General features: G+C 48.0%; 1 protein-coding gene across 6 annotated transcripts in view; it reads left to right on the top strand.

The window, feature by feature from the left end:
* Positions 1–22,101, top strand: part of WASF2 (WASP family member 2) — a 71,289-nt gene extending 49,188 nt beyond the window's left edge. For 4 of the 6 annotated variants that reach the window (XM_070383656.1, XM_005895903.3, XM_070383647.1 and 1 more), the window contains exons 2-9: positions 2,028–2,200; positions 8,700–8,834; positions 9,362–9,515; positions 11,612–11,729; positions 12,756–12,880; positions 15,195–15,350; positions 17,108–17,613; positions 18,587–22,101. In XM_070383656.1, coding sequence (XP_070239757.1) covers positions 2,071–2,200; positions 8,700–8,834; positions 9,362–9,515; positions 11,612–11,729; positions 12,756–12,880; positions 15,195–15,350; positions 17,108–17,613; positions 18,587–18,744 — 1,482 coding nt within the window. In that variant the 5' untranslated portion in view covers positions 2,028–2,070 and the 3' untranslated portion in view covers positions 18,745–22,101. Of the gene's footprint in view, positions 1–617; positions 786–2,027; positions 2,201–3,872; positions 3,974–8,699; positions 8,835–9,361; positions 9,516–11,611; positions 11,730–12,755; positions 12,881–15,194; positions 15,351–17,107; positions 17,614–18,586 lie in introns of those variants that run through there. The other 2 variants (XM_070383633.1, XM_070383661.1) reach the window with 2 other exon arrangements.
* The last annotated feature ends 2,995 nt before the right edge of the window (positions 22,102–25,096 follow it).

Here is a 25,096-nt window from a genome sequence, read left to right as displayed (position 1 = left end):
AGGGGATCTGGCTCCTGTAGCTCCTCTAAGATGCTGGAGCAAGTTCTGAAATGATTGCTAAGGGAGGGAGCCATAGTGGCTATTTTCAGTCATCTTTGGCTGTACCCTGAATTTCTGGTTCTTCTGGTAAGCTTGAAATTTTGGGAATCTGAGGGCATCCAGAGGATGCAGAGCCCTGTGAGCTTCTTTTATTTGTAACCCCTTGTCTCCTTTTCTGTTCTAAACTCTCTTTCAGTTTGAGTTAGTTACTGAAGCTTGCATGTTAGTACCCAGTACCCTTTACATTATGTAAAAGAGGAGAATCGTTAGACTGGAAGGGAAAGTCCAGAGTTTGGATTAGAAAATCTGTTGAATCAAAGGGGAACTTAGCTGAGGAACAGAATGAAAATTATTTCCTTAGACAGTAGACAAATATTCAGGAAACACCTCTGCACCCCAAAGATAGGCACAGCTGCCACACAGTGACTATCAAAGGGAGGTTCAGAGTTATGAGCAAACAGCTGATTCTCTTGGTTCTTGGGCTGTTGCTGTTGGTGACAGGAAATCTTGTTCCCCAAGCTGCTGGCTTCCTGTTTTATTTTTACTCTTAGCAGATCAGAATGTCCATAACAAGGAGCAGTCTGTTCCAAAGGGTTCTACTCCCTCTTTGAGCTGAAGGGCTTTTTTTTCTTTTGGTCAGACAATATGTTGGTTCACTTTTAAGTTCTATGATGTATAGCTTGGTTTAAGCATTTGGTGTTCACAGTCAACTTTTTTGGTGATGAGCTGGTGTTTTAAGATTCAATGTAAGTAAACCTCTGTGGATGTGTGTGGATGTGTGTGTGTGTGTGTGTGTGTGTGTGTGTGTTAAGAGGGGTTTGCAGTCTTGGGGAATTGAGTATATTACCTTTATGCTTTACCATTTAACTTGCCATTTTCCCTAGCACAAAAGCCCGTGTACCTTGGTTACCTTTATGCTTTACCATTTAACTTGCCATTTTCCCTAGCACAAAAGCCTTTAGGCTGCTTCAGATTTCTTTAGTTTCACAAGTTAGGTGAACAGTTCCAGCCCCGTGTACTTTGGCTATAGTCATATAGTCATTTTGTTGGATAAAAAAAACCTCCTCCTGTCCTTGTAAAGTTAGGAATTTGGTAATCTAACTCTGAAACAATAGCTCAGCGTGAACCTAAAGTGCTGGGGGATTTCCTAGGGAAAGGGGCTTAGCCGACAGGATAAGAAACAGTAACTGGAAGGTTTCCGGATCTGCTCCAGACACTTCCTGCTGTCTCAAGAGCCTTTTGGCCCAGGTGTGTTGAACCGGATGGGAGAGAGAAAGGGAGCTGTGAGTAGAAGAGAAAGGACTGGAGAATCTTACAGCACAGTGTGCTTGGCATCATGTTTGATATATTGAACATGTAAAATTTTCCTTGGTATTCTTTCATTCTGTCCATTTACAGACTGAACTTTAGTAGTCTTAATAGATACAGTATTTAGTTGTACATTAAGAGTCCTCCCTCAGGGAAGAACTGGAGAAGTTATGTTTTGATGTAGAACAGTGGAATCACTTGGCAACGTAATTTCATTGTGGAGCCTGTCAGATGACAGAAGCTCTTTTTTGATTCTCATAATTGATCATTTGGAATCTGATCTGTTCTGATTGTGGACACCCCTTGGTTAGGATCTGTACCATCCAGGACCTGCTGAATGGGCTGTTTTCTGACCATGCGTCCCTGCCTCTAGAGACTTCTGTTAGCTGGAGCATACTTGTTATTTTAGGGTTTTTAGGTTTTTATGCTGCCTGTGTACTCTCAGCCAGCAGTCACCAGTTCAGAATTTCTAAACTCATCCAACAGGGCTCTAATAGCAAACCTGTGAAAGAAGGGTGTGATGGGGAGGGCTTAAAGCAGGAAAAAAAAAAGAGAGATAGAGGGAAAGATTTTTTAAAGCTGTTTAGATCAGAGCAAGACAAAAGGAAAAACGACTCACACAGCCTTGGTGTGCCTGGAATTTGTGGTTGAGTAATACTTTCCTGTTATTTCTTTTTTAGGTTGTTTTTCATCATTCAGAACATTGCCTGAAGCAGGTCCACCATGCCGTTAGTAACGAGGAACATCGAGCCAAGGCACCTGTGCCGTCAGACGTTGCCTAGCGTTAGAAGCGAGCTGGAATGCATGACCAACATCACCCTGGCAAATGTCATCCGACAGCTGGGCAGCCTGAGTGAGTGCCGCAGAGAGCCTGTGCTTTGCCCTCAGGGGTCGTTGGTGCTCTTTATTTCCTCCCCTTCTCCTCCGTGTTCCTATTTCTCCCCCATCTGCCTTCCCTAGGTAGTGCGAAAATTTATCCCACCCTCACCCCTCCCCAGAGAGAGGCTTCTTTTTATACAGATTCTTCCCTTCAACCCTTTCTTCTACCACCACCCTCTAGGTTCCCTCCACCTCCCCCTCCACCTGCTTCAAAAGAAATCTGTGGGAAGGGTGGCAGGAAGGGCTGCAGCAGAAACTGCAGATGGAATGACAGAGCAGAATTCTCTGTGTAAAGTGGGAGGTTCACAGAGCAGTATCTTGGGTTGGGGAATGTGCCTGTAATTGCACAAGCTATTCGATGTAGCCTGACTTTGTTGAAGCCTCAAATGTACCAATAGTCTTTATCTACCCAACCCCCCCACCCCCCCCACCACCACCTTTCTTCACAAAGAGGAGTAAAGCAAACACACATTCAGAGAGATTCTGGCTGACTTGTCTACCTTGGTACACATTTAATTGTGCTGCAAGCCCCCAGGTCCAAGTTCAGGGTACAAATTACTTCTGTAGTCTCTGGGGTATTGGGAGTTTTGCAAGCTGTGTGAACACAGTGACACAGATTGTAGCTGGAGCCATTCCTCTCTAGGAGGAAGATGGGGGTTAACCTAGTCTATTTTGAAGCTGAAGGAAAGCCAGCTCAACTGTAATTTCTTTTTTATTTAATTGCTAAGAATGAATGAGACCGCCTTGAGTGGGGTACATGCTTGGGTTTGGATTTCATTCTGAATTGAGCGGATTTTGTTTGCTTGGAGCCGAGATATGGGAAAGGCAGATGCTTGGATAGGCTCTGCATTTGTCTAGTGCCATTCTAGCTCCCATAAGAACCTCTGTCAAAATGCCATTTTAGTGATCTTCCTTAGCAGAAGCGTCTTAGTGTGAATTATTTCAGACATTTAACCCTCCTGTCGCATCACTGCCTTTCGTGAAAGCAGTGGAATATCAAGAAAGTCTGCATTCCCCTCCTCCCCCGCCACCCCAGATAGTAATAGCCCCTGCCTTGGCAACAGGGGCCTGAGGAGATAGAGGCCTGTGACCAGATGATGTATGGGGTCTGAGATTCCTAAGCCGTCACCCAGCTCAGAGGCCGTCTCAGTTGATCCAGGGCTTAGGGAAACCTGGATGGAGCGTCAGGAAAGAAATGAAACCCTGCCAGTGTCTGTCTTACACAAAGGAATGTCGACAGCAGTGCCACAGCAGTACGGCTGACGGGGAGGCACATGAAGACTGCAGAGAGCCTCACTGTGCCTTGAAAGCACCATTGCTGCTTCTGTCACCCTGAGAAGGCCAAATGGGTGGAAGTCAGTCACACGCGGACTCCTTCTCTGTAGGACAGAGGCCATCTAGCTAATGATGCGTCGTCTTCTCTCTCAGCAGGCGTTATGGTCTCTCTCAGGTGTTTTTCCAGGGTAGTGTTGCTGGATGCCATTGCTCACTCTCCCACTTGTGATCAGGCCACTCCTATCTTGAGGAAGTTCATCTGAGGGCCAGGGTTGGCCTGTGCTTATGGAAACAAGATTTTCTCACGTCGTAGAGCTGGCTGACCCTTTATTCATCCAGTAAACATGTATTGAACATATTTTATGTGCCAGGTGCTGAGAGGATACAGCAATAATAAGAAGTGGTCTCTGCCTTCTGGGAGCCCATAATCTACCAGAGGAGAAAGAAAGAAATAAGGGGAGAATGAGAGAGGGTGAGAAGAGATCTCATATTTGTTGATTGCCTACTTTATGCCAGGTTTTAATAGGATCTTGACATATAGACTATCTCATTTAATCTTCTTAATAATCCTTTGAGGTTAGATGTTGGCATTCCCGTTTTTCAGGTGAAGAAATGAAGGCTTAGAAAAGTAAGGTAACTTGCATGCAGACACAGTAGCCACTGAGAGGCAAAGTCAGACTTCCTAAGGATTTCTAAGCTTGTCCCCTGGCTCCCTGTCTTTCCCACCACTGCCCTGTATTAGACCTTTGCTGTGCCGTACTAAGTCTCTTCAGTCATGTCTGACTCTCTGCGACCCTGTAGACTGTAGCCTGCCAGGCTCCTCTGTCCCAAGGATTCTCCAGGCAGGAATACTGGAGTGGGTTGCTGTGCCCTCCAAGGGATCTTCCCGACCCAGGGATCAAAACCATGTCTCCTGCAGTTCCTGCATTGTAGGCGGATTCTTTACCGCTGAACCACCAGGGCAGCCCAACTGAACACTCACCAAACGATTCTTAGCCCACCTCTGGCCTCCCTTTCTCTGATCAACCTCTTTAAATCTATAAACCTAAAAATTGTGTAAAATCTTTTAAATCTTAAACTTATCTTGCCAGAGTGGTCTGCACAAAACTAAATCTGACTTTTTACTTTCATAATTCTGAATTGTTTGAATTTTATTTTATTTTTATTTATTTTTGTTTGAATTTTAAAAAGTTAAGTCTGTGTTAACTTTTGCAATTTAAAAAATGTTTTTAAAATAAGAGCATAAATGTTAGCTATGTATTTCATCTCCCGTCTTCCTCATTATGGAGTTACTTAATTTTAAATTCCTTCACATGGCATTCAAGACTTTAAGACATACCTTTCTTTTCAGCCTCATCTTCTGCAATCCATCTTCTCCCATTTTACAATCTTTTAAAGAGATTCTTTTAAAAAGGGAAAAAAAGAAGTGGGGGAGGAAGAAGGAAGAAAAGATGAATTGCCAGCTACGCATAGCTTCTGAGACGGGCCATGTACTCTTCATACTTCTGCACTGTGCCTTTGTTGTTCCCACTGCTAGAGAGCCCTTGCCATCTTTGCAGTGGATCTTTAAGACCCAGCTCAGGGATCTCCTCCAGGTTGGACTGAGTACTCCTCTGAGATCCTATTACTTGCTGTATTATTACCTGCCACATTATATTAAAAATTATCTGTATCTCCTATACTAAACTAAAAGGTTTTTGAAGGCAGAAATCGTGTGTTGTTTCCTTGAACCCCAGTGTCTATCTTGTGTAGTACCCGGCACCCAATAGGAGCTCAGTAAATATTTGTTAAGTGATTCGTGCTTCTATTCTTTCTGTCCTTCCATGCTGTCGGTGCACAGAGAATACAGGGAAAGAAGGAATATTTCCTACGGGGAGTGGGAACATAGCAGGAATAGGGAGAGTCAAGAAAAGCTTCATAAAAGAGGTTACATAATGAACCGAACCTTGAAAGATGACTAGGATTACGTCCAACAGAGAGGGGTGCAGGAATGGGCTCCTGTGTACTTCAGGCTTATGACCTTGACCTCATGCATTATATATTCTAGCCGGAAGTGCTTGGTCTAGTAGGGAAAGTCTGATTATGGAATGCATGAAGCACAAAACTAAAAATTTCACAGCCATGGGTTGCTCCCTGATAGCATATCCAGAGTTCTTATTTTCCCTCAGGGCAGTGAGATTGGCGTTTCACGTATTAGGTTGCCATGTCTTAGAAAACGTGCAGCCAACCAGCACTGAATCAGTATTCTGACCACCTAGGAGAATGGAACCTCCTCTTGGGTCATTAAGAAGATTTGTTTTCGTTTGAAAAATTCTACTGCTAAGGTATCTCTTGCAGAATGAGGTAGATGTCTATTATGAATGCCCTGATTTGATAGTGGATCTGTCTTGGTAATCTGAATGAGTGAAATTTAACTCTGAACAAGATATGTAAGTATCACACTCCTGTTTTCAGAGGTTGTAGTACTTTTTAGTACTTATAGAGCAGGGCATCAGACACGACTGAGTGACTGATCTGATTTGATCTGATCACATTACCAACTGGAATTATATTTTAAATTGGAAGATGCACTGGAGAAGGGAATGGCTACCTGCTCTAGTATTCTGGCCTGGAGAATTCCATGGACTGTGTGGTCCATGGGGTTGCAAAGAGTTGGACACAACTGAGCGAATTTCACTTTCATTTTCAAGCATAAGTCTTAAGATACTGAGATATCGATACTCTTAAAAGTCATCAGTATAATGAAGAATCTCATTATATAACTGTTTACGTTTTGGGCTTATTTAGTCCTATGACAACTTGGTGAGATAGATACAGTTGTCCCCGTTTCACAGATGATGAAACTGAGGCTGAGAGTTTGACTTGGTGAAGAGTCAGTAAGACAAGGATAGAGAGAAAGAACTGAGACTTAAATTCAGACTTTCTGGTTTGAAGACTACTGCTTCTTCCACGCATTATCTTGGGTTCTAAGTATGCTTAAGTCCTGATGTAACCTGACAGTGGGGAAGCCTCTACGCCGCCTCACTGCCCCTTCAGGTAGCATTCTCAGCGTCACCATTTCTGTGTGGTGGAGCTCTTTGTATGACTTTTATCCTAAGTCACTGTGCCTCACTGAGCTCTGCTCCTGCTGTCACTGCTCCTTTCACTGAGGAGCACGCAAAGTCCTGAGTGCTGTCTTTCGGTGATCTAAGGGTGAGTTGATTTGGGGTTTTCTTTTCCTCCACAATAGTTGGTTGGTTACCAGATATCTTTGAGCCTTTGTTATTTTCCATACTAATGTGTGTTTCTCAGTCGGTCTTTCATTACCTAGGCAAGCATGATACAGTATGGTTTTTGTTTTTTGTTTTTTTGAATGTAGTTGATTTACAATATGTGTCAGGTGTGCAGCATAGTAGTTCACGATTTTCAAAGGTTATATTCCACTTATAGTTATTATAAAATATTGGCTATATTCCCTGTGCTCTACAATGTATTCTTATAGCTTATTTTATACCTAGTAGTTTGTACCTCTTAATCCCCTAGCCCATCTTGTCCCTTTCCTCTTCCCTCTCCCTCTTAGTTTGTTCTCTGTATCTGTGAGTCAATACAGTATGGTTCCTATAGGAACTTAGCCTTTTTATGGACAGGGATCAGATAGGAATCTTCAACCTGCACAGTGGAAATGCAGTTTGTTAGCCAGTTTGAGTCCTTTGAGCTCAGGAGCTTCCCATGGTTGTTTAGATTACAGAACCATTCAGTATGCAAAGACTTGCTTCTTCCTTGATTAGAAACTCCTTATTGACTAAATCTACTAGCAATCCAGAATATGCTGTTGATTGGTCTTATGCTTACTCTTCAGGTTACACCGGGAAGGTGAGTGAGCTGCAGTTCACCCTCAAGGTGAAGTTTTGGCCTTTTGAACTAATTTTTTCCCCCTCAGGTGTGGACTAAGCATAAATGTAGTTTAGAAGCTAAAAATCAGATCTACTTTAAATAATTCTCAAAGAAATGATCTGTCGGTTGGGCGCAGTCACTTATGCCTGCCTTCACCTTGCAAGTAACACAGTCAGATGGTATATTTATTCGTATGCACCACTTTTCATTCCTAGCAAGAATGTGCTTTGTGGCTTGGAATGACAGTATGGAGGTAGTGTCAGATTGCTGTTATGTTTCTTTGGCTGCAGATTCTCCTTGCATTCCAGGGTTGAAAGTACGGAGCTCTTTTTCTAAAAAACAAGACATTGTGGAATGAGACCACTGGTATGTTGTTTTTCAGGGAGAGCTTGAATGTTTCAGCTTTCCACTTGTTCCCTAAGATGTAGATTTGAAGGATTATAACCTAAAGCAAAGACTTTCAAAATTGTAGCTTATGAATCATAAAATCACCTTTTCACCCTTTAGAAGAAGCTGTTAGTCTCTACTAGAAGGCAATGGCACCCCACTCCAGTGCTCTTGCCTGGAAAATCCCATGGATGGAGGAGCCTTGAAGGCTGCAGTCCATGGGGTCGCTGAGGGTCAGACATGACTGAGCGACTTCACTTTCACTTTTCACTGTCATGCATTGGAGAAGGAAATGGCAACCCACTCCAGTGTTCTTGCCTGGAGGATCCCAGGGACGGGGGAGCCTGGTGGGCTGCCGTCTATGGGGTCGCACAGAGTCGGACACGACTGAAGCGACCTAGCAGCAGCAGCAGCAGCAGGAGTTGTTAGTGACAGTTGAAGGCCTCTTACAGATACCACATCTCATCATGGTGGTTCAGTGTATTTTGGGGGCTCCATTGAGGTTGTAACTTCTTATTTTTTATGTTAATTGTAAACACTTAACTAACTCACAATTTGTTTTCCAGAACTACTTTCAGAGGGTACTTTTACAGAACAGCAAACAGCTAAGGGCTATAGGCAAATGTGTAGACATACTATCCACTCTTCTAGGATGTTTCTTTGTATTACACATTTTGATTTTATTCAGCTTGCTTTGAGTTTCATGACAGCTCAGTTTGCCAAGAAGACTCTTAGTTACAGAGCACATTGTAGGCTGCCCAGGCTCTGGAGGGTATATCTCTGTCTCCAAGAACAAGCTCTTCCTGTAGCCTGAACCATCTTAGAGAGGCGGGGTCCGTGTGTATTTGGGAGGTGGGGAGAACAGTCTTTAGTAGCCAGTTTTTCTGACCATTTTTGTCACTTTTATGCACTAGTGACTTGGTTCTTTGCTGTCTCAGGTAAATATGCCGAGGACATTTTTGGAGAGCTCTTTACTCAGGCAAATACTTTTGCCTCTCGGGTAAGCTCCCTTGCTGAGAGGGTCGACCGCCTACAAGTTAAAGTCACTCAGCTGGATCCCAAGGAAGAAGAAGGTAAGGAAGCTGAGCTCAGCATTTGCAGGCTCTGCTGAGCAGTTGCTTAGAATTTTTTCCCCTGATTTATAAAAAAGTGAGGGGGGAAATCAGAGAGACCTATGGAGTTCTTCTTTGAAATGACACAAACCTGGGTGATATTAAGAAACCTTTTCATCTCTACCACACCTCCACATACTCCCTTTCTCCCATTTCCCCAATTCCCTCTTTCTCAAATTCCCCTTCCCCCCAGTCGTGTTTGCTACCATAAAAGTACTTGGAAGATTCAATCCTCCTAAGGAGGGGCCTGCTAGATCTGGCCACATAGTAAACCTTTGTGTTGCCTCATTTTGTTCAGTCATGAAATGGCTGGGCCGCTGACAGCCTTGTGGGGCTTCCCCAGAGGGGGAGAAGAAAAAAAAAAAAAACCTGGCTGCAGACAGCCGCAGCCAAGAAATGCAGCAGCTGAGGCCTCTCTGGCTGGTGTGACTCAGTGTTTGCTCAGATAGCCTGTCGTCCATTTTCTAATGCCTTCCATCTTCTTTCAGTATCACTGCAAGGAATCAACACCCGAAAGGCCTTCAGAAGCTCTACTGTTCAAGACCAGAAGCTCTTTGACAGAAACTCTCTCCCCATACCTGTTTTGGAAACATACAACACCTGTGATACTCCTCCACCTCTCAACAACCTTACCCCTTACAGGTAGCCTGGCTAGCTTCTCCCCTCTTCAACCTGTGGCTAACAACACTAGATTTTCTTTTTAAAGATGTTGTGTACATCAGAGGATTGTATCAAAAAGCGTACTACCTACCCCGGAGTTGCTTATGGTGGAAGAAGCTAACATTTACCATATAAACAGGTGTCACTTATTATTGTTTGGTTTCTGAAACTCATATATAATATGAGTGAATATAATATATAATATTGAAAGTTTGTTACAGCATTTATGCTGCAGAGTTTAATTTGGTATAAGCCAGGTCCATCTTGGACTCCATCCAAGGAATTTAGTTATTATAGAACCAAAAGGACTTTGTTACAAGGCAGTCCTATAGCTTGCATCCCAGGGGCAACATTTTAGCAAGGCTCCCACTTACTCTGAAACCGCTAGATTACCAGATGTTTGGGCGTGTTAGTGGGGCCAGCCTTTTGGACTGGCTTCTCTGGGCCCTGAGGGTCCTTCCAGAGCCTAAGGAGTAATTGGCATTCTTCCAGTGAGTGTCGTTCACTTTGTTTTGAACATCCTTTCAACATTCCCCTGTGAAAGGACCTACGGTGCTATGGCTGGACTTGAAAAAGGCAGCCTTATAGACAGCTTAAAGCCCCTCCCCTCTAGTGGTCTGGTCTGGTAGTGTTACCGTGTAAAAAACTTCCAAGCAGGGACAGAAAGCGAATATTTATCTTGCTCACATCCATAAATATCTTTGGAACAGGTAAAAGTAATTACAGATAGCTGGAGGCAGATGTCTTCTGTGAGACATGGGTGTACTGCAAAGTAGAGTGTGTGTGTGTGTGAAATTCAAGGACACCCACCTGATCCAGAGAGCCAGAATAGGAACATGGCCACTTCTCACACAGATGCAGAGAAAGTGCGTGGTACCTATCCTTTGTTATTACCGTGTGAAATTACGTCTGCCCCTTGGCTCTCAAAGGGGCCAACTAACATAGCAGGGCAGAGATCTGACTCTGCAGCCTCCATCATTGAGTCTGGTTGGACCTGGGCAGAGGGTTTGTAGGAGAGCAAGGGATTACACACTTAATAATATCGAATGGAGTATGGTAAGACGAGTATATTTTTCAGCTAATGTAGGGTGTTTTCCTTTTTAACATTCTCTTCTCAGTTTTCTGGATTTAGCCTAACAGAAACGAATGATGTGGCTAACTCAGAATAAGATTTAATGTAAAAATCATTAGTGCTTGATTGGAACTGGTTTCTGTGTATTGTGATAGGATTGGAGGTCAGAAAAGAATTACCTTTCCAATTTGTTTTAGTTCAGAATAGTGTAATGCATGCTTTCTGAAAAAGGGGAGAGACTTAGCCATGCCAAAGTTCAGGTTTCCAGCCAGGGTCATTGAATCTGGTGGATGACCCTTACACTGACACTCATCAGCTCACCCTGTTCTTCTGTCACAGCCACTAAGAGATGGTAATTAAATCTTGTGGTCATAGAACAGCTGGCTGTCTTTTCTCACTGGGGCCCCCTTGTGGTTGGGGGATGGGGGCGGATGCTGAGCTCTTCTCATAGGTTAAGTGCTGTGTTGCCTATATTTACAGAGGAATGACAGCTACACACATAATACACATTCATGTGTGTATATGCATACGTCTGTACACATGTGAAGCTGTGCATGTGTACACAGGGTTTTGGGTGGGTGGAAGGCCATTAATGCTTGCTGGAGAGTCCTGGGCAATTGATGGTGGTAGGGGAGCCAGTGGCAGAAATCCCGTCTGATGTGCCAAGATATCAGAATGTCCTCAGGGAGATGTCTGCGGCCCTGGAGATCATTAGACATAAGCAGGATCCCTGCTGCTATAAACCATTCTTGCCCTAACCATGCAGATTCCTCCACCAGGAATTGAATGTAAGACTAAGGTTCTTAAAAAGCTAGATAAGTAAAGAGGTGCCATGCCATTCAGGGGCTTTGGAACTCTGGTATAGAGGAGGAAAATACGCAGTCGATTTGAATGACTTCTTGATTCCTCAGTGTAAAAACTGCTAACTGGTAGGTGTTTGGAATATTGGATTTGGTTGGGAGCTCATTTGTCTACTGACAGCTACTTGTCTTCATTTCTATCCCAGGGACGATGGGAAAGAGGCACTCAAATTCTACACAGACCCTTCGTACTTCTTTGATCTTTGGAAGGAGAAGATGCTGCAGGACACCAAGGATATCATGAAAGAGAAGAGGAAGCATAGGGTGAGGGGAAAGGGGCTTCTGTTCTACACATCAGTAGGCACGATTGTGGAGGGGGGATAAAAAGGAAGCCAGTCTTGTGTGAAGTAATCATTCTGAGTGGCTGCTTGCTTGGATGCCAGGTGAGACTCTTAAAAAAATGTGTCCACTCCAAGCACAACCAAGATGAAAGTATAAATCACACCAAAAATGTGTTTGTTCCCCCCAGTGCTATTAACAATTGAGTATATTCAGGCTGAGTTTTAGAAATTGACTTTTCTATTCACCATTTATTTCTTTTGCAATTTGCACCTGACTCTGCTGGACACTTGAGCTAGGCTAGTCCCTTCCGCGCCAGCTTTGCAGCTCATTTCTCAGAGATCAGCACAAGGCTCTACAGTGTTCGATTTGCAACGGGAGCGGTTTAACACTTGACTACTGGTTGGGCGGGGCAGGGGTGGGGGCATAGGCCTAGTTTTGGTAGAGGTGCTCCCCTCCCCTTAGACTCCCAGTGATGTGTGTAAGCATATGACCTAGCAGTTGCAACCTCACAATCCCATTAGCATGGCTGCTGGGAGGCCTAGGAGAGCACCAGGGGCTAGTGCAGCTGCACAAGCTGAAGAATCCATCAGTTGTTTGGGTTTGTTTTTTAACTATTTCCTTATATCTGTCCCAGATATCTATGGCTGTCATTATTTCTCTTCTCTCTTCACTGACCTTTGTGGCATAACGAATAATAAATAGCTATTTATTAACTTCCTAACAGTTAGAGTTGCTCAAAAACATGAATGAATTACCCAGAAAGATGGTAGATTTCCATTGCTACAGGTATTTGAGTGTGGGGTTGAAGAAATGTGTTTGAGCCCAGGAGGTGGTTTGGATTAAATGACCTCTAGGTCACTCTAAACCCAGCAATTTTGTAAGTTCTGTGGTTACTGTATGTTGTCTAGGCAGATTATCTCTAGGGTGTATATCCATGAAGGTGGGTGGAATTTTAATGAAGAACTTTGGGAAATGTTTATTAAGCTTTTCTGTTTCTTTTCATTATAGAAAGAAAAGAAAGATAATCCAAATCGAGGAAATGTAAACCCACGTAAAATCAAGACACGTAAGGAAGAGTGGGAGAAAATGAAGATGGGTCAAGAATTTGTGGAATCCAAAGAAAAGCCTTCTCGGTAGGTGCTGCTCTTGGTAGCATTGCTTCCTCTTGGCAGCATTCTTTGAAGGGTCTGGGCACCTGGGGGCAGCAGCCTGACAGCTCTGGTGTGACACCTTTCATACCCCTGACGTCTGGCTGTGTGGCTTAAATCAATACCACTGCTAATCAGCTACTTTAAAGTACCTCCATTTGGTGATGAAAATTTGCTAAAAAACAGGAAAAAATCTAGAGGCTCAGCAGTTTAAATAAGGTGACCAGAGTGGTCTGGAAAATAAAGCGCATGGCTTCTAGGGCCCTTACGATGTCTGAGGGCCTCAAATGAAAGACTAGAAAGGGAAGAAAAGTGGTCTTAGGAGTTCTTTGCCTTCAGAGCATTGATTCGAAGGTCGTGACTAAGAACTGGACATTTCATGGGAGTAGGGAAGGCCAGGCAGAGAATTTGTGCACATCACCAAAGCAACTTTTCAGTCAGCCTTTGTCAGTCTCGGGAGAGAGGCTGGCCAAGGGACTGAAAGCGGACCTCAGAGACAGTGTGGGAAAGGCCGTGCAGCCAGTACTGAGGCTATATATCTCTGTGGAGAAATAGTAGATGTCAGTCTGACCCCATTTCCCAATACCAAATCACACTAGAGGTTTAAAAGGGGGGAAAATGGTTTTAAAGCTTGGTTTGATGCTTATCCTGGTATCCGACCTGTGTGACATTCAAAGCCAAGTCGCTGAGATTGCCTGGCATAAATGTCGCCCTGGTTTTCCCCTAAATACCTTGCATCCTGGCTGTCGGAGAACCATGCCAGCCCATACCGGGTGTCTAGGAATGATGAAAGGAAAGAGTTGAGTTGTTCTTGCTTTTAGGAATAATTCTACCATGAAATTCTTGACTTTTAGAAATCTTGACACTTCTGACACTTGTTCTTCCTAGATTAAGAGATTTGTTTTAAAGAGTGATGAAGATGGTGAGAGGAAAAAAATGAACCTTTCTACAGGGGAATCAGCCCTGAGGGTACCTCCATTACCTTCACCTCCCAATAAAAAGGGGCCATTTGTTCCATGATCTCATCCTGTTCAGACAGGCCCTTGTCATAGGAAGGCTCAGTGACTCTTAAGACCAGCAGCTTGTGTGTTCAGAATGCCAACCATTACGTGTGTGTGTGTATGGTGATTCTGTTGTCCGAGAGGTTCGGGATCAGGCTACAAGGCTGTTCTACATGGTAAACCTGTAAAGAGATATGCCAGGTCTACAGGGCTGAAGGCCTTGGGGATTTTTTACGTCAGAGCATCATTTGATTTAGTTAGTTTCCTCCAACTCTGTTCTCCTTGGGGTCTACTTTAGATGAGTTCCTTATAACCCAGCAGTGGTGGAAAGAAGGGCGAGGTGGAGCGGGCCAGGCCACACTTTTATTAGTTGCTGCCTGGTGTGTTCCTGTTTGTGTGGAAGTTTGTTGCTGTTCACCCAGAGTGAATTCACCCACGGCCCAGTGCTATGAGGGACAGGTGTTCATGAGGCCAGCCCTAGGACCCCACTTGAATCAGCAGCTTGGTTTGTGAGATAAGAGACCACATCCAACTACCACATAGCAACTTGCATTTATCCTCAGCTTGGTTTTATCCTCAGTTTGGTTTTGCAGTCAGATGCCTCCTTGGCCTTTGAGCGCTCCAGAGGCTTGCCGACCTCAAAACCAGGCTGTGTGCCAGTCACGTGTTTGCAGCTCACTAGCCTTGGGGCCTGGCTTTGCCCTTTGCCGCAAGACAGACTTTGGGATTTGGGTCTGGGCTGCTCCTAACATTTGGGAGAGAATTTCAAAGAACTGCTGGGTGTGACAAGGCCAGCACTAGGAAAGGAACAGCATGATTTTGATAAGCTGGGTTGAGTCCCATTTTTACAGACAATCCAACAGAAATATCTGGGAGAGGGGAGGGGAAGATTGGGAGATTGAGATTGACATATACACACTACTATGTATAAAATAGATAACCGGTAAGGACCTACTGTATAACAGGGGAACTCTACTCAGTACTCCATAATAACCTATATGGGAAAAGAATCTAAAAAAGAGTCGGGTGTGTGTGTGTGTGTGTGTGTGTGTGTGTGTGTGTGTGTGTAACTGATTCACTTTACTGTACACCTGAAACTAACACAACATTGTAAATCAACTATACTCCATTAAATTTTTTTAAAAAAATAAAATAATTACAACTACAGCAACTTGGGGGAGTAGAAATATCTGGGAGATATTTAGCAATCAAATGCATTTTTTGTGGGCTTTTTTAGGAAAGCAAGAGAGTATCACTCAGGCTTTAAATAACAATTCTGACATTGGGTTCATTATCAGGTATCCACCCACCTTGGTGTACCAGAATGGCAGCATTGGCTCTGTTGAGAATGTGGATGCAGGCAACTATCCACCACCACCACAGTCAGACTCCATTTCTCCACCTTCTCCTTCCTTCTCTGAGGACAACTTGCCTCCCCCACCAGCAGAATTCAGGTAAACAGTGGCATCTCTTCTATTTACTCTGGTTGGTTAAACACTCAAGAACAAAGTAAAAGTTCCAAATCCAGGCCAGGACCACTAAAGTAACTCCAGACAAGTGAGTCAGGATAATAGAAATAATTGATATTTATTGTCTGTAAGGTACCAGGCATTATAGCAAACTTTATATATGTTACTTAACCTCCACAAGAGTCCTCTTGAGATAGGTACCCATCTTACAGACGAGTAGACAGGGACGCACAGAGGCCCGTGAACTCACCTAGGATCACACTGTCAGTAGGAAGCAGACTCATGATTGGAAAGCAGGCCAGTTTGACTCCAGAGCCTGAATTCTTAACTACTGGCTACACCTGAACAGAGAAGTCACCAGCTTCTCTCTCTGTTTTTTAGCTTAGCTCTGTCTGACTCAGCATGAAATAAAGTGGTGTAATCTGCTGCTGTCCATAAAATACTGAATAGCCTTTCTCCCTAGTTGTCTAGGAACCTAGTAAGTAGTTGCCTTTTTCTCCTGTTGCCTCTGCTCCATTTCACTGTGGCCAGAATCTCCAGAAAGAATGAAACAAAGGAGAAGGAGATGAGACTTAGGATCTGACCATTTTGATATTTGTCAGTGTCCCTGGCAGAGGTGTATACAGGAAGAGTTAGCATGTCATGGCTGGAAAGGGGAGGGGTCTGAGGAGTGTTAGATTTCAGTGTTTCCTGAGGAAAAATAGTTACTTTTCTTTCTGATGCCTAACAAGTGAGAGCTTTGAAAGGTACATTTGTCTCCTTGGACACTGTTTAATCAGAGACTGGATGTTGAGGACCCTCCCAATGGAGACCTGTAGCCGCACTGTCACCCCACCCCCCGCCCTGTTCCTGGCGTCTGAAACCATTAATCCCAAACCTCCTTCTGCCTCCCAATCACTTCCTGCTGGTTGCCGCGTCAGATACAGTGAGGCTCCAAGGTCTGTGGAAAATTCCAAGATGGATGCTTTCCTAAGGAGTAGCTATTAGTGTAGGACAGACACAAAGGTGGAAAAAGAGGCCCTTCAGCTTCACACATGGCCTCAGACCTCGCCGCTGCAGGCAAGCAGGCCTGACCCAGGAGAGGTGAGCCTTAATGCTCCCTCAACTTGGGTCAAGTCTGGCGGCACATTCATTTCCCGTCTCTGCTGACCCTCAGGCCCTCATTCGCGCTCAGGCTTTTCCACAGGAGCACTGAAGGTGTGCTCACCTGAATCTGCACCCTGGTCAGGTTTGCCTAGCTTGGCTTGGGTTCCCTGCCCTCACAAGATCCCGTGCATGTTAATAGCCTGTGGAATGGAGCCTGGTGGGTGGTGGTGTTTGAATTTTTATTTCGGTTCGTTCTTGCGTGGCTTATTAGTCCTGGCTCCAAGATTGAGCTGACCCTTCCTCTTAGAGGAGGACTCAGGAGGGCGCCTTCCCTTGCAGAGCTGAAAGGTTTGAGGGGACCTAAGAGATGGTCTTGGCCAGCCTTACCTGTTAGAGAACTCCTAAGTCCACTTTTTTTCAGGCAGTATTTCTCAATTTCTGCTTCTACTCCTGCTGATGGGAAGCTCATTATCTTACAAAGCTGCCCATTTCAAGGCTGGGAATTTCTGACCATCCCCAGGTTGTTCTTTCTGTTTGAGCTAAAATGAAATTATACCGTCAACCAGAATGAACCTAGGGTAATCGATAAGCTTAACATAAGGGTGGGTGTTTGCATCCTGAGAGTGATAGTGGGTCTTTTTCATTTGTCCTTTCAGCTACCCGGCAGACAATAACCAAAGAGCTGGACTCAAAAGGTCCAGTGTGGTCAGCCCAAGCCACCCACCGCCAGCTCCTCCTCTGGGCTCTGCGCCAGGCCCCAAACCCGGGTTTGCTCCACCACCTGCCCCTCCGCCTCCACCTCCGATGATAAACACTCCACCCCCACCACCACCTGGAGGATTTGGGTCTCCAGCGACCCCTCCACCACCTTCACCCCCATCTTTCCCGCCTCACCCCGATTTTGCTGCCCCTCCACCTCCTCCCCCACCGCCGGCAGTTGACTACTCGACTCTGCCACCACCTCCCTTGTCCCAGTCAGCAGGAGGCGCACCTCCGCCTCCGCCCCCGCCCCCTCCTCCAGGGCCCCCTCCGCCCCCTTTCAGTGGTGCAGATGGCCAGCTGGCTGCACCTCCTCCGCCACTTTCTGACACCACCAAGCCCAAGTCCTCCTTGCCTCCTGTGAGCGATGCCCGCAGCGACTTGCTTTCAGCCATCCGTCAAGGTAAACCCCCAGTGGTGGGTCCAGGATCATGGCGCCTTGTCTGGGCAGCTGGGTTGACTGACTGGAGGGTGGACGGGGGGGGGCCCTGTGCCCTCCCAGGGGAATGGCTTTCGCTGGGTGGAGAGAGAGTAGGACTTCAGACCTCAGATCAGTCTGAAGAAAGGCTTCACCCCAAAATGCAGAGGTTTGTATTTCTTTCCACCTTGGTTTAAAGTAAAGGCTTCTTAACCTAGGATGTTCAAACTGCTTGGAAAGTTATGCTTTGTGTGTTCTTGCGTTCATTCTGTGCCCCAGAGAAAACCAAGAATCACTGTCTTGGAAGGTACTTCCTCATCTGGACTCAGACACTCCCTGTCCTTCACTTTTTTACCTTTCCTATTCTTCTCCGCTCCTCTCCCCCACCTTCCCACCTCCTTCCTTCCTCCTTTTCCCTCCTGTCTCCATGTCTCCTTCCTCTCACCCTGCCTTCCTCCTCTCCCTCATCATCGTCTTCCCATTGTGGAGCATTTATTCTCTGTCAGAGGCTGGTTCTGCTCCCAGGAGGCGAAAGTGGTTTCTTCTGTTTGATCCTCAGTGAATTGAAGGGTTGTCTAGAGGAGACAACCTCAGGCAGCTCAACTCCATGAAAATCAATGACTTCGGCAGACTGAGTGCCTGCTAGATGGGGTATGGCAGCCACTCCTCACTCAAAGCCTCGTGAGAAGTACCGTCCTCACCAGCCTGAGAGCGTGGGAGCCTGAAAGAATGGCAGGCTCCCTTTAGACGCTCTTGTCGCACTGGGACCACAGTGTCATAAAGCCTGTCTGACTTCTCATCGGCTTTCCCCTTTCCCTCTTTGCTCTCCTCCAGCGTCCTTCTATTTAGCTGTCCTTTCCAGTACCCACCTCCACCAGGGGCCACTCCCTCTTCCTCAGTCCTGGATGGATTCAGAGACTGACGCTCCTTCTTAACCCTCCTCTCTCTCCCCCTCCAGGCTTTCAGCTGCGCAGGGTTGAGGAGCAGCGGGAACAAGAGAAGCGGGATGTTGTGGGCAACGACGTGGCCACCATCCTGTCGCGTCGCATTGCTGTGGAGTACAGCGATTCGGAAGACGACTCCTCTGAGTTTGATGAAGACGAATGGTCGGATTAACTCTTCTGCCTGCCGCCTACTTCCTTTTTCTTTCTTTCCTACCTGCCTTCTTTGATGCCTACCCCAACAGTCCCAAGGGGAAGAAAAGGGAGGAAAAAAAGAATTTCAAGGGGCCAGAGCCTTCCCTGAAGCAACCAAAGATATATCCCAAGTCCTTCCTCCAAATCACCATGTATTTCCCGTCTCCCTGAGGTCAGGCCCCATGGGGCTGCTGAGGTTCAGTACCTGGGATATTCCCTGTTCCCTTCAAGTGACTGTTGCCGACTGAAGAGAAGGGAAGACCCCAAAGCATACTCCTTTGATTGGGTTTAAATTGGAATGGTGCCTTCCCCCAGGAGCCGTTTTCTGTAGTCTTCCAGAATCCTTGTCCTCAGCTGCTTTGCATAGTGCCAGCCATCTTCTGGTCCTGAAGCCTGCTGGCCCTTTTCCCGTGCATCGAGAGGGCGGAGCAGCCGCAGGCCCGGTGCCTCACCCCTCTGTCCTCATCCACAGGGTGAGGCTGCCTTTTTCTAAGCCATCTCTGTGTCTAGATGCCCTTTATTCCAGGAGCCATCAGGCCCCTAAAGAAATGTCTTACCCTCTCTGCTCAGAAACAGTGCCTTTATGAAGGCAGGGGTGGTTGCCTCCCTCCCAGGCTTCCTTCCCTGACTGTGCTGTTCCTGTGTCCCTCAAATACCCCTCCCTTGCCACCAGGTGCCTCCAAGCACCACAGCCCGGTTCTAACCTCTAGACCCCATGACCAAACTAGCCCTGACACCCAGGGGTCTGAGCCTCTGCTGCGGTTAGGAGCCGAGCAGAGACTTGGAGCTGCAGGACTGGAAGAAGACGGAAGTCTTTGGGTTGAATGACGCTGAAGCCTGGAAATGGGAAGTGACTTGCTCACGGTCACACCATTGGATGGGGACAGAGCTCGAGCCCAGAGTTCCTGATTCCGAGTCCCCTGTGCTTTATGGGACCAAATTGTGGGCACCTGCTAGATTCTGGGCTCTGCGCTGCTCCAGACCTCCGCGCAGAGGGGAGTCCCAGCAACAGGGCTCAGGGCCTGCGCCAGGCCTGTCCGTACTGCTCAGACCCTCGTGGCTGCTCTTGTCGTTTGCCCCCGCTTTCCTGTCACCAGCCCGGCACCTGGCCTTGAGAGCTGCTCTTTTTGGGGACCAGAGTAGTGAGAGGAGGAAGAGGGTAGGCAGTGTGACAGGTGCTGCTTTCAATTCCTCTGCATCTCCTCCCCCGTTTGTTTCCCCAGTTTAAGCATAGGTCCTGCCAACTGTAGAAACTTCAGTCCCTCAGGCTGGCAGCGGCCGCAGGTAGTGCCTGGGGAGGTGGGGTGGGGAGGCCTGGCAGCTGTGAGGAGGGCTGAGACGCAGGACGTCTCTGGGTCCTGTTTCCAGCTCCCCTCCTCACTGTACCATGATGTTCCCTCCCTCCCTCCCCCCTTTTTCCCCAAGCTAATACACAGGTGCTATTCTTGAGGAAAAAAAGCTGGTCAGCTTTGGCCAGCAGTGAGGTTTCTTCTGTTGTGTAGCCTCTTAGGCTGAAACCGGCTTTTCCTGGCTTCTCCAGCTCTCCGAGCCCTGAAACAAAGACAAACAGGATCTGTCTCCCCCCAGCACAGCACATGGTTCTAGTAATTGCCAAAGCCCTCATCAGCCCCTCCAGCTCGAGGAGAGCGTGCAGTCGTGAGGACGGAGCCGTTAAGAGGCCAGTGTGCCCGCCTGTCTCCCCAGATAGGGCGTCTTGGGCGCAGGGCAGGCACCGGGCTCCAGCGCTGAGAACCAGAACGTGTGCACCCCTGCCGTGCCTCCCACAGTGTGCTCCAGAAGCTGAAGGTGCTTTCTTCAGAACTCTAAAATGGCTGTTGAAGGTGCCCCCAGCTGTCGCCCAGCAGTGACCAGGGCAGCAGGCAGAGGGCAGCGGTTCTCCCAAATAGGAGTCTTGGGGCCTGGCCAGGCCAGGCCAGGGTTTGGGCCTAATGGCTTTGACTGAATCACCCCCATCCCCCTCCTTTCTGGAAAAGGGGGAGCCAGCACTGTGCTCGTATCATCCTGCTCTGACCTTGAAGGGGGCGGTGTTGGCCTGGCTTCTGGAATGGACAGAGCCTGCCGTGGAAGAGGGCTGGGGGCAGGAGGAGGTGGGGAGGGGCACTGCCTGCGGAAGGTAGGATTAGATCATTAGCTCAGTGACCTCCTAGGGTTTCGATGTGCTGTGTTCTCATCCTACAGCTGGTTTGGTAATGATCTGCAAGTCCCGGAGAGCAACAGCACAGCTCTGCCTGACGCTCTCATTAAAATCTATGCAGCCAAGCTCGGCGCTTTGTAGCAGCCGGCCTTGCGAAGCTTCCTCAGCTCGGGGGGCTGGGGACCCAGTCAGCCGAGAGGCCCTCTGGGCTCTACTTATGCATATGTGCACCAAAAAAAAAAAAAGCTTCTTTAAACCCAGAGCCCTTTAAGATGATAAAGGACCTTGTGCAGGTAATTGTGTGTCTTTGGAATCCTGTAATTGTAGAAAGCCAAGTTTAGTGATTATTTAAACTGGGCTGAGGCTGGTGAGGGTGTGGAGCAATGGCCCCTAAGGACTCTGAGGGCTGAAGGCAAGGAGCCGCCTCCCTTCCCTGTTCTGCCCAGCCCAGGGGACCTGCCCCCATTCCTGTGGCCCAGGGGCCCAGCTTCCAGTTCGGCAGTGTCAGAAGTGACTTGTGGCTCTGCCTTGGTTGTGAGATGAGTACATTCCAAAGGAGCAGCCACGGGGAGGGGGCAGGCTCAGCGATCCCTTGGAGGCTCAGAGCAGCTGGCCTGAGCTCCAGCTCGCGTCCAGCGGAAGCTCGCGCCCCTCAGAAACGACCCTGGCCAATGTCACCGCAGAGCCGAGGCGGTGTTGTCAGGGCTAATGTGAAATCTCTTCCCGTGGCGCCGATCCTCCGGCTCTGCAGCGCCAGCTCGGACAGATTGAGGTCTCTGTGGCTTTGGTGACCCTGCTTAAGCATTCCCACCGTGTCCCAGCTCTGCTCTCTGCCTGCCTCCCACTGCAGCCCCCCCTTACCTGGCTTGGGGAGGGGGGCAGTGCCCCAAGGCTAGGGGCTTTTGCTCAGGAGAGATGTCAGGCTTTCTGGGGTCGTCAGGCTTTGAGCTCTACCGGGGTCCAGCTGACCTGGGATACCAGGTGTGCCCAGAGATGCACCTCATCCCGTGCCTCAGGAAGGGCTAGGGAGCAATTTTGTTATTGTATTAACTTTCCTCAGTTAACTCACTTGAGAAACTAACCAATTTTTACTTTCTGTCTAGAATGATGTATGTGTAGGAGAGTGAGCTGTAATGCTCCCAAAGTGCCTTGTTTTCTCTGATATAAATATATTTATAAGGACCTGGTCTGGTGGATTATTCTTGGGTGTGTTTGCCACATGAAGATGTTAGGGACTGGGCTTGTATGTCGTGGGGTACAGTCTGAAGATGGGGCCCCTTCCCCTGAAGATGGGACAGGAGCTGCAACTGAGATCTGAGCAGTGGGGCTGAGCCAGACCCCTGAAGTGACCCTTTCCTCTTTCCCCTGCTCCTCTCAGGTCCTTAGAAAAGGACATCCAGTTTTTCAAAGCCCTGTGCCTCCAGGCCTGGTCTCACTTGAGTCCCTGCCAGGTTTCATGTGTGTAGCACGTTAGCACACCAAGTGACCTGAAGATTCTATGTAACTTTTAATGTATACTTCCGAATACATAAATGCCAACATTTTAAATAATTTGATGAAAGTCTTTGTAACCACGCAGCCACCTCTGGGGGGTGTGTGTGTGTGTGTGTGTGTGTGCACACTTGTATCTGTGTAATGGGAGAAGCAGTTCCAAGGGGGCGACATTGATAGCCACAGGTGGTGGTGGCCAGAGCTCCACAGGGAGGTCGGTGTGGGTGGGCTCAGAGGGCGGGGGCCTCTGCCTCTGGCTGGTGCGCCCTGTGCGGGAGGTGGGGGTGTTGATTTAGGAGGAGACCTGTTGGGGGATGTGGAGGCCGCCTCAGTTGGCTGAGAGGGGTGTGCTGGGGCCGGGGAGGGCGGCGGGGGGGCGGTGGGGAGCCTCACATCAGGCAGGAGAATGCTGATGCTGCCTGCCAGCATCTGGCCGGCATCTTGTCTGCCTCTCAGACCCGAGCAACTTACCTTAAATAGAACGACTTACAATGGAATCCGATAAAAGGGTTAGGCTGCCGCAGGCCCCCTCTCTCTCCTGCCTGGGAAGGTGACAGGTCTGGGTTTCTCTTCTGACCCTAAAAAAATGACCTACCCAGGAAGCAACGGTTGTACCGAGCACAGCTGCTGCGAGTAGCTGTCCCCGGGGGTAATTGATGAGCGGACTCCCTGTTCCAAGCCCAGCAGACGGTGTGGGGCGGCCCCGGGAGAGGGGTGGGAGCCGGGTTGGTGACTCGGCTGGTCACGCCTGCTGTTGCGAGAGAGTCACCCACTGGCATCCCAGGAGAGGGGGCAGAAGTTTTGAATCGTCAGCAAGTGCTGCGCCAGCCACTCTGAGCTCATCGCTGGGGGTGGGGGTGCCGGGGAGGGGGCGCGGGAGCCGGCTGGCCCCGGCGGAGCCCCTCGCCCCACCCTCGTGCTCAGGCCTGTGTTTAGTCAGCACTTGGCTTCCCGAGGTCGGTGACTGACAGGCAGCCAGACGCCCGCCCTGGGAGAAGACAAAATGGTGGTGTCGGGAGCCGCCCTTGCTGGAGAATTGGAGGGAAGGAATGTGGTTCTGGGCAGCTGGGAGTCTGACTTAAATTCCAGCTCCTCCGCTTGGGAGCTTCAGCTCTTTGGGCTAGTCGTGAGAAGAATGAGCATTCAACTACTACCTGCCTGAGACTGCCTATGCTTTATTTCACCAACCAAGGGTCTCCCACTTGACAGTTGAGAAAAAGATTCAGAGAGGTTGAGTTGCCTAAGACCGCATAGCCGACCAAGAGCAAAGCCATAGTTCGCACGTGGGTCTCCTGTTCTGCCCACCACACAACGTAAACCATTCTCAGAATCTCTCCATCGAGGATCATGGTGTTTGGTGTCAGAGGCGGGTGTGTTAAAGGTTTTCTGTTACAGGCTGACCTACCTACCCACTGGTGCCTAGTTTTATAAATGATGGTTAATTTTGCTCTTGCTTTGAAATAAGTGAGCTGTACTGGGGGCCCTGCTATCCTAGACCTTTAGAGTTAGAAGTACCCTGTGCCCTCAACTGCCTGGAACAAAGTGGTCTCCCTGTGTATGGGCGGGGGCTCCCAACAGACACAGCTTCAGTATATGCACACACCTGTTAAGATGTGGGCATTTGTGCACACTCAGACATGGAGACACGTGCACACAGAATGCTGTCTTTGTGCACACAAGAGCACAGAGCGGCACACAGTTACAGGAGCACAAGCACAAGCAAACCACACAAAGTCCTCAGGAGCCACCCCTCCTGTGCTGCCTCGGCCAGCTCCGCACTGCCCCCTCCTGGCCGCCTGGCGGCCAGGGCAACCTGGCAGCACTTCTGTAAGCGCTGCTCTGGGTGGTTGTCAGCTAGTTCCCTCCTAGATCAGGAAGCTAGGAGCTGTCTCAGGTGCTCCCCAAAGCCAGCCTTAGCCCCGGGAGAAGTGTCTTGTGAGGGGTCTGAAGCTAGAGGACAAGAAAATAAGCCTTTCACACCCAAAAGAATCTCTCCCTGGTAGAATGCTCGGTACCATGGTGGCAGGCATACTGCAGAGACACCCTCCCACTGCAGCAGGCAGGCATCCCCGCCCTTACCTGGGGGATTGTGCACGCACCTGCTCATGCCCTGCATACGTATTTAAAGAGAAGAAGATTTCCTGGCTGAGAAGTCGGAGGCCAGGTTTTGTAGCTCTCACCTTGCGGCTCCCTCTGGGACTCAGCTCCCTCCTGTTCAGTGAGGAGTTGAACAGGATTATGTATTCTGCCCAACACCAACCCCCCACCACAGCTCCAGTGTCTTGCTGTCTTGGGAACTAACCTCTCCCAGACATATGCCCGGGTAAAGCACATCCATAAAGATGAACCCATGGACTCCTCAGGCAATCCTGGAAGGATGGCCAATACCAAGCTTTTTATTCCTAGTTTACAGTTGGAAAGGCAGACACAGAGAGGTACAGCAACTTGCCCAAAGTTCACACAGCAAGTTGGCAGCAAGCATGAAAGTAGAAACCCTCTGCTTTCCAATGCCCCTGGCTGTCTGCAAGAAAGCAGAACTCACTGTGGGCTCAGGCCCAGAGCCAAGGAGACAGGAACTAGAGAAGCAAAGCCAGAACCTCCGTCCTGTCTGGGAGCCCCGAGGCTGAGGAGAACCCAGAGGGAGTAGTGGGCTTAGGTATTAGGCAAGTTCCACCACTCCCCGCCC

This window comes from Bos mutus, chromosome 2, assembly GCF_027580195.1.
Source record: "Bos mutus isolate GX-2022 chromosome 2, NWIPB_WYAK_1.1, whole genome shotgun sequence".
Taxonomy (NCBI): Eukaryota; Metazoa; Chordata; class Mammalia; order Artiodactyla; family Bovidae; genus Bos; species Bos mutus.
This window is presented reverse-complemented; position numbering and strand designations above follow the sequence as displayed.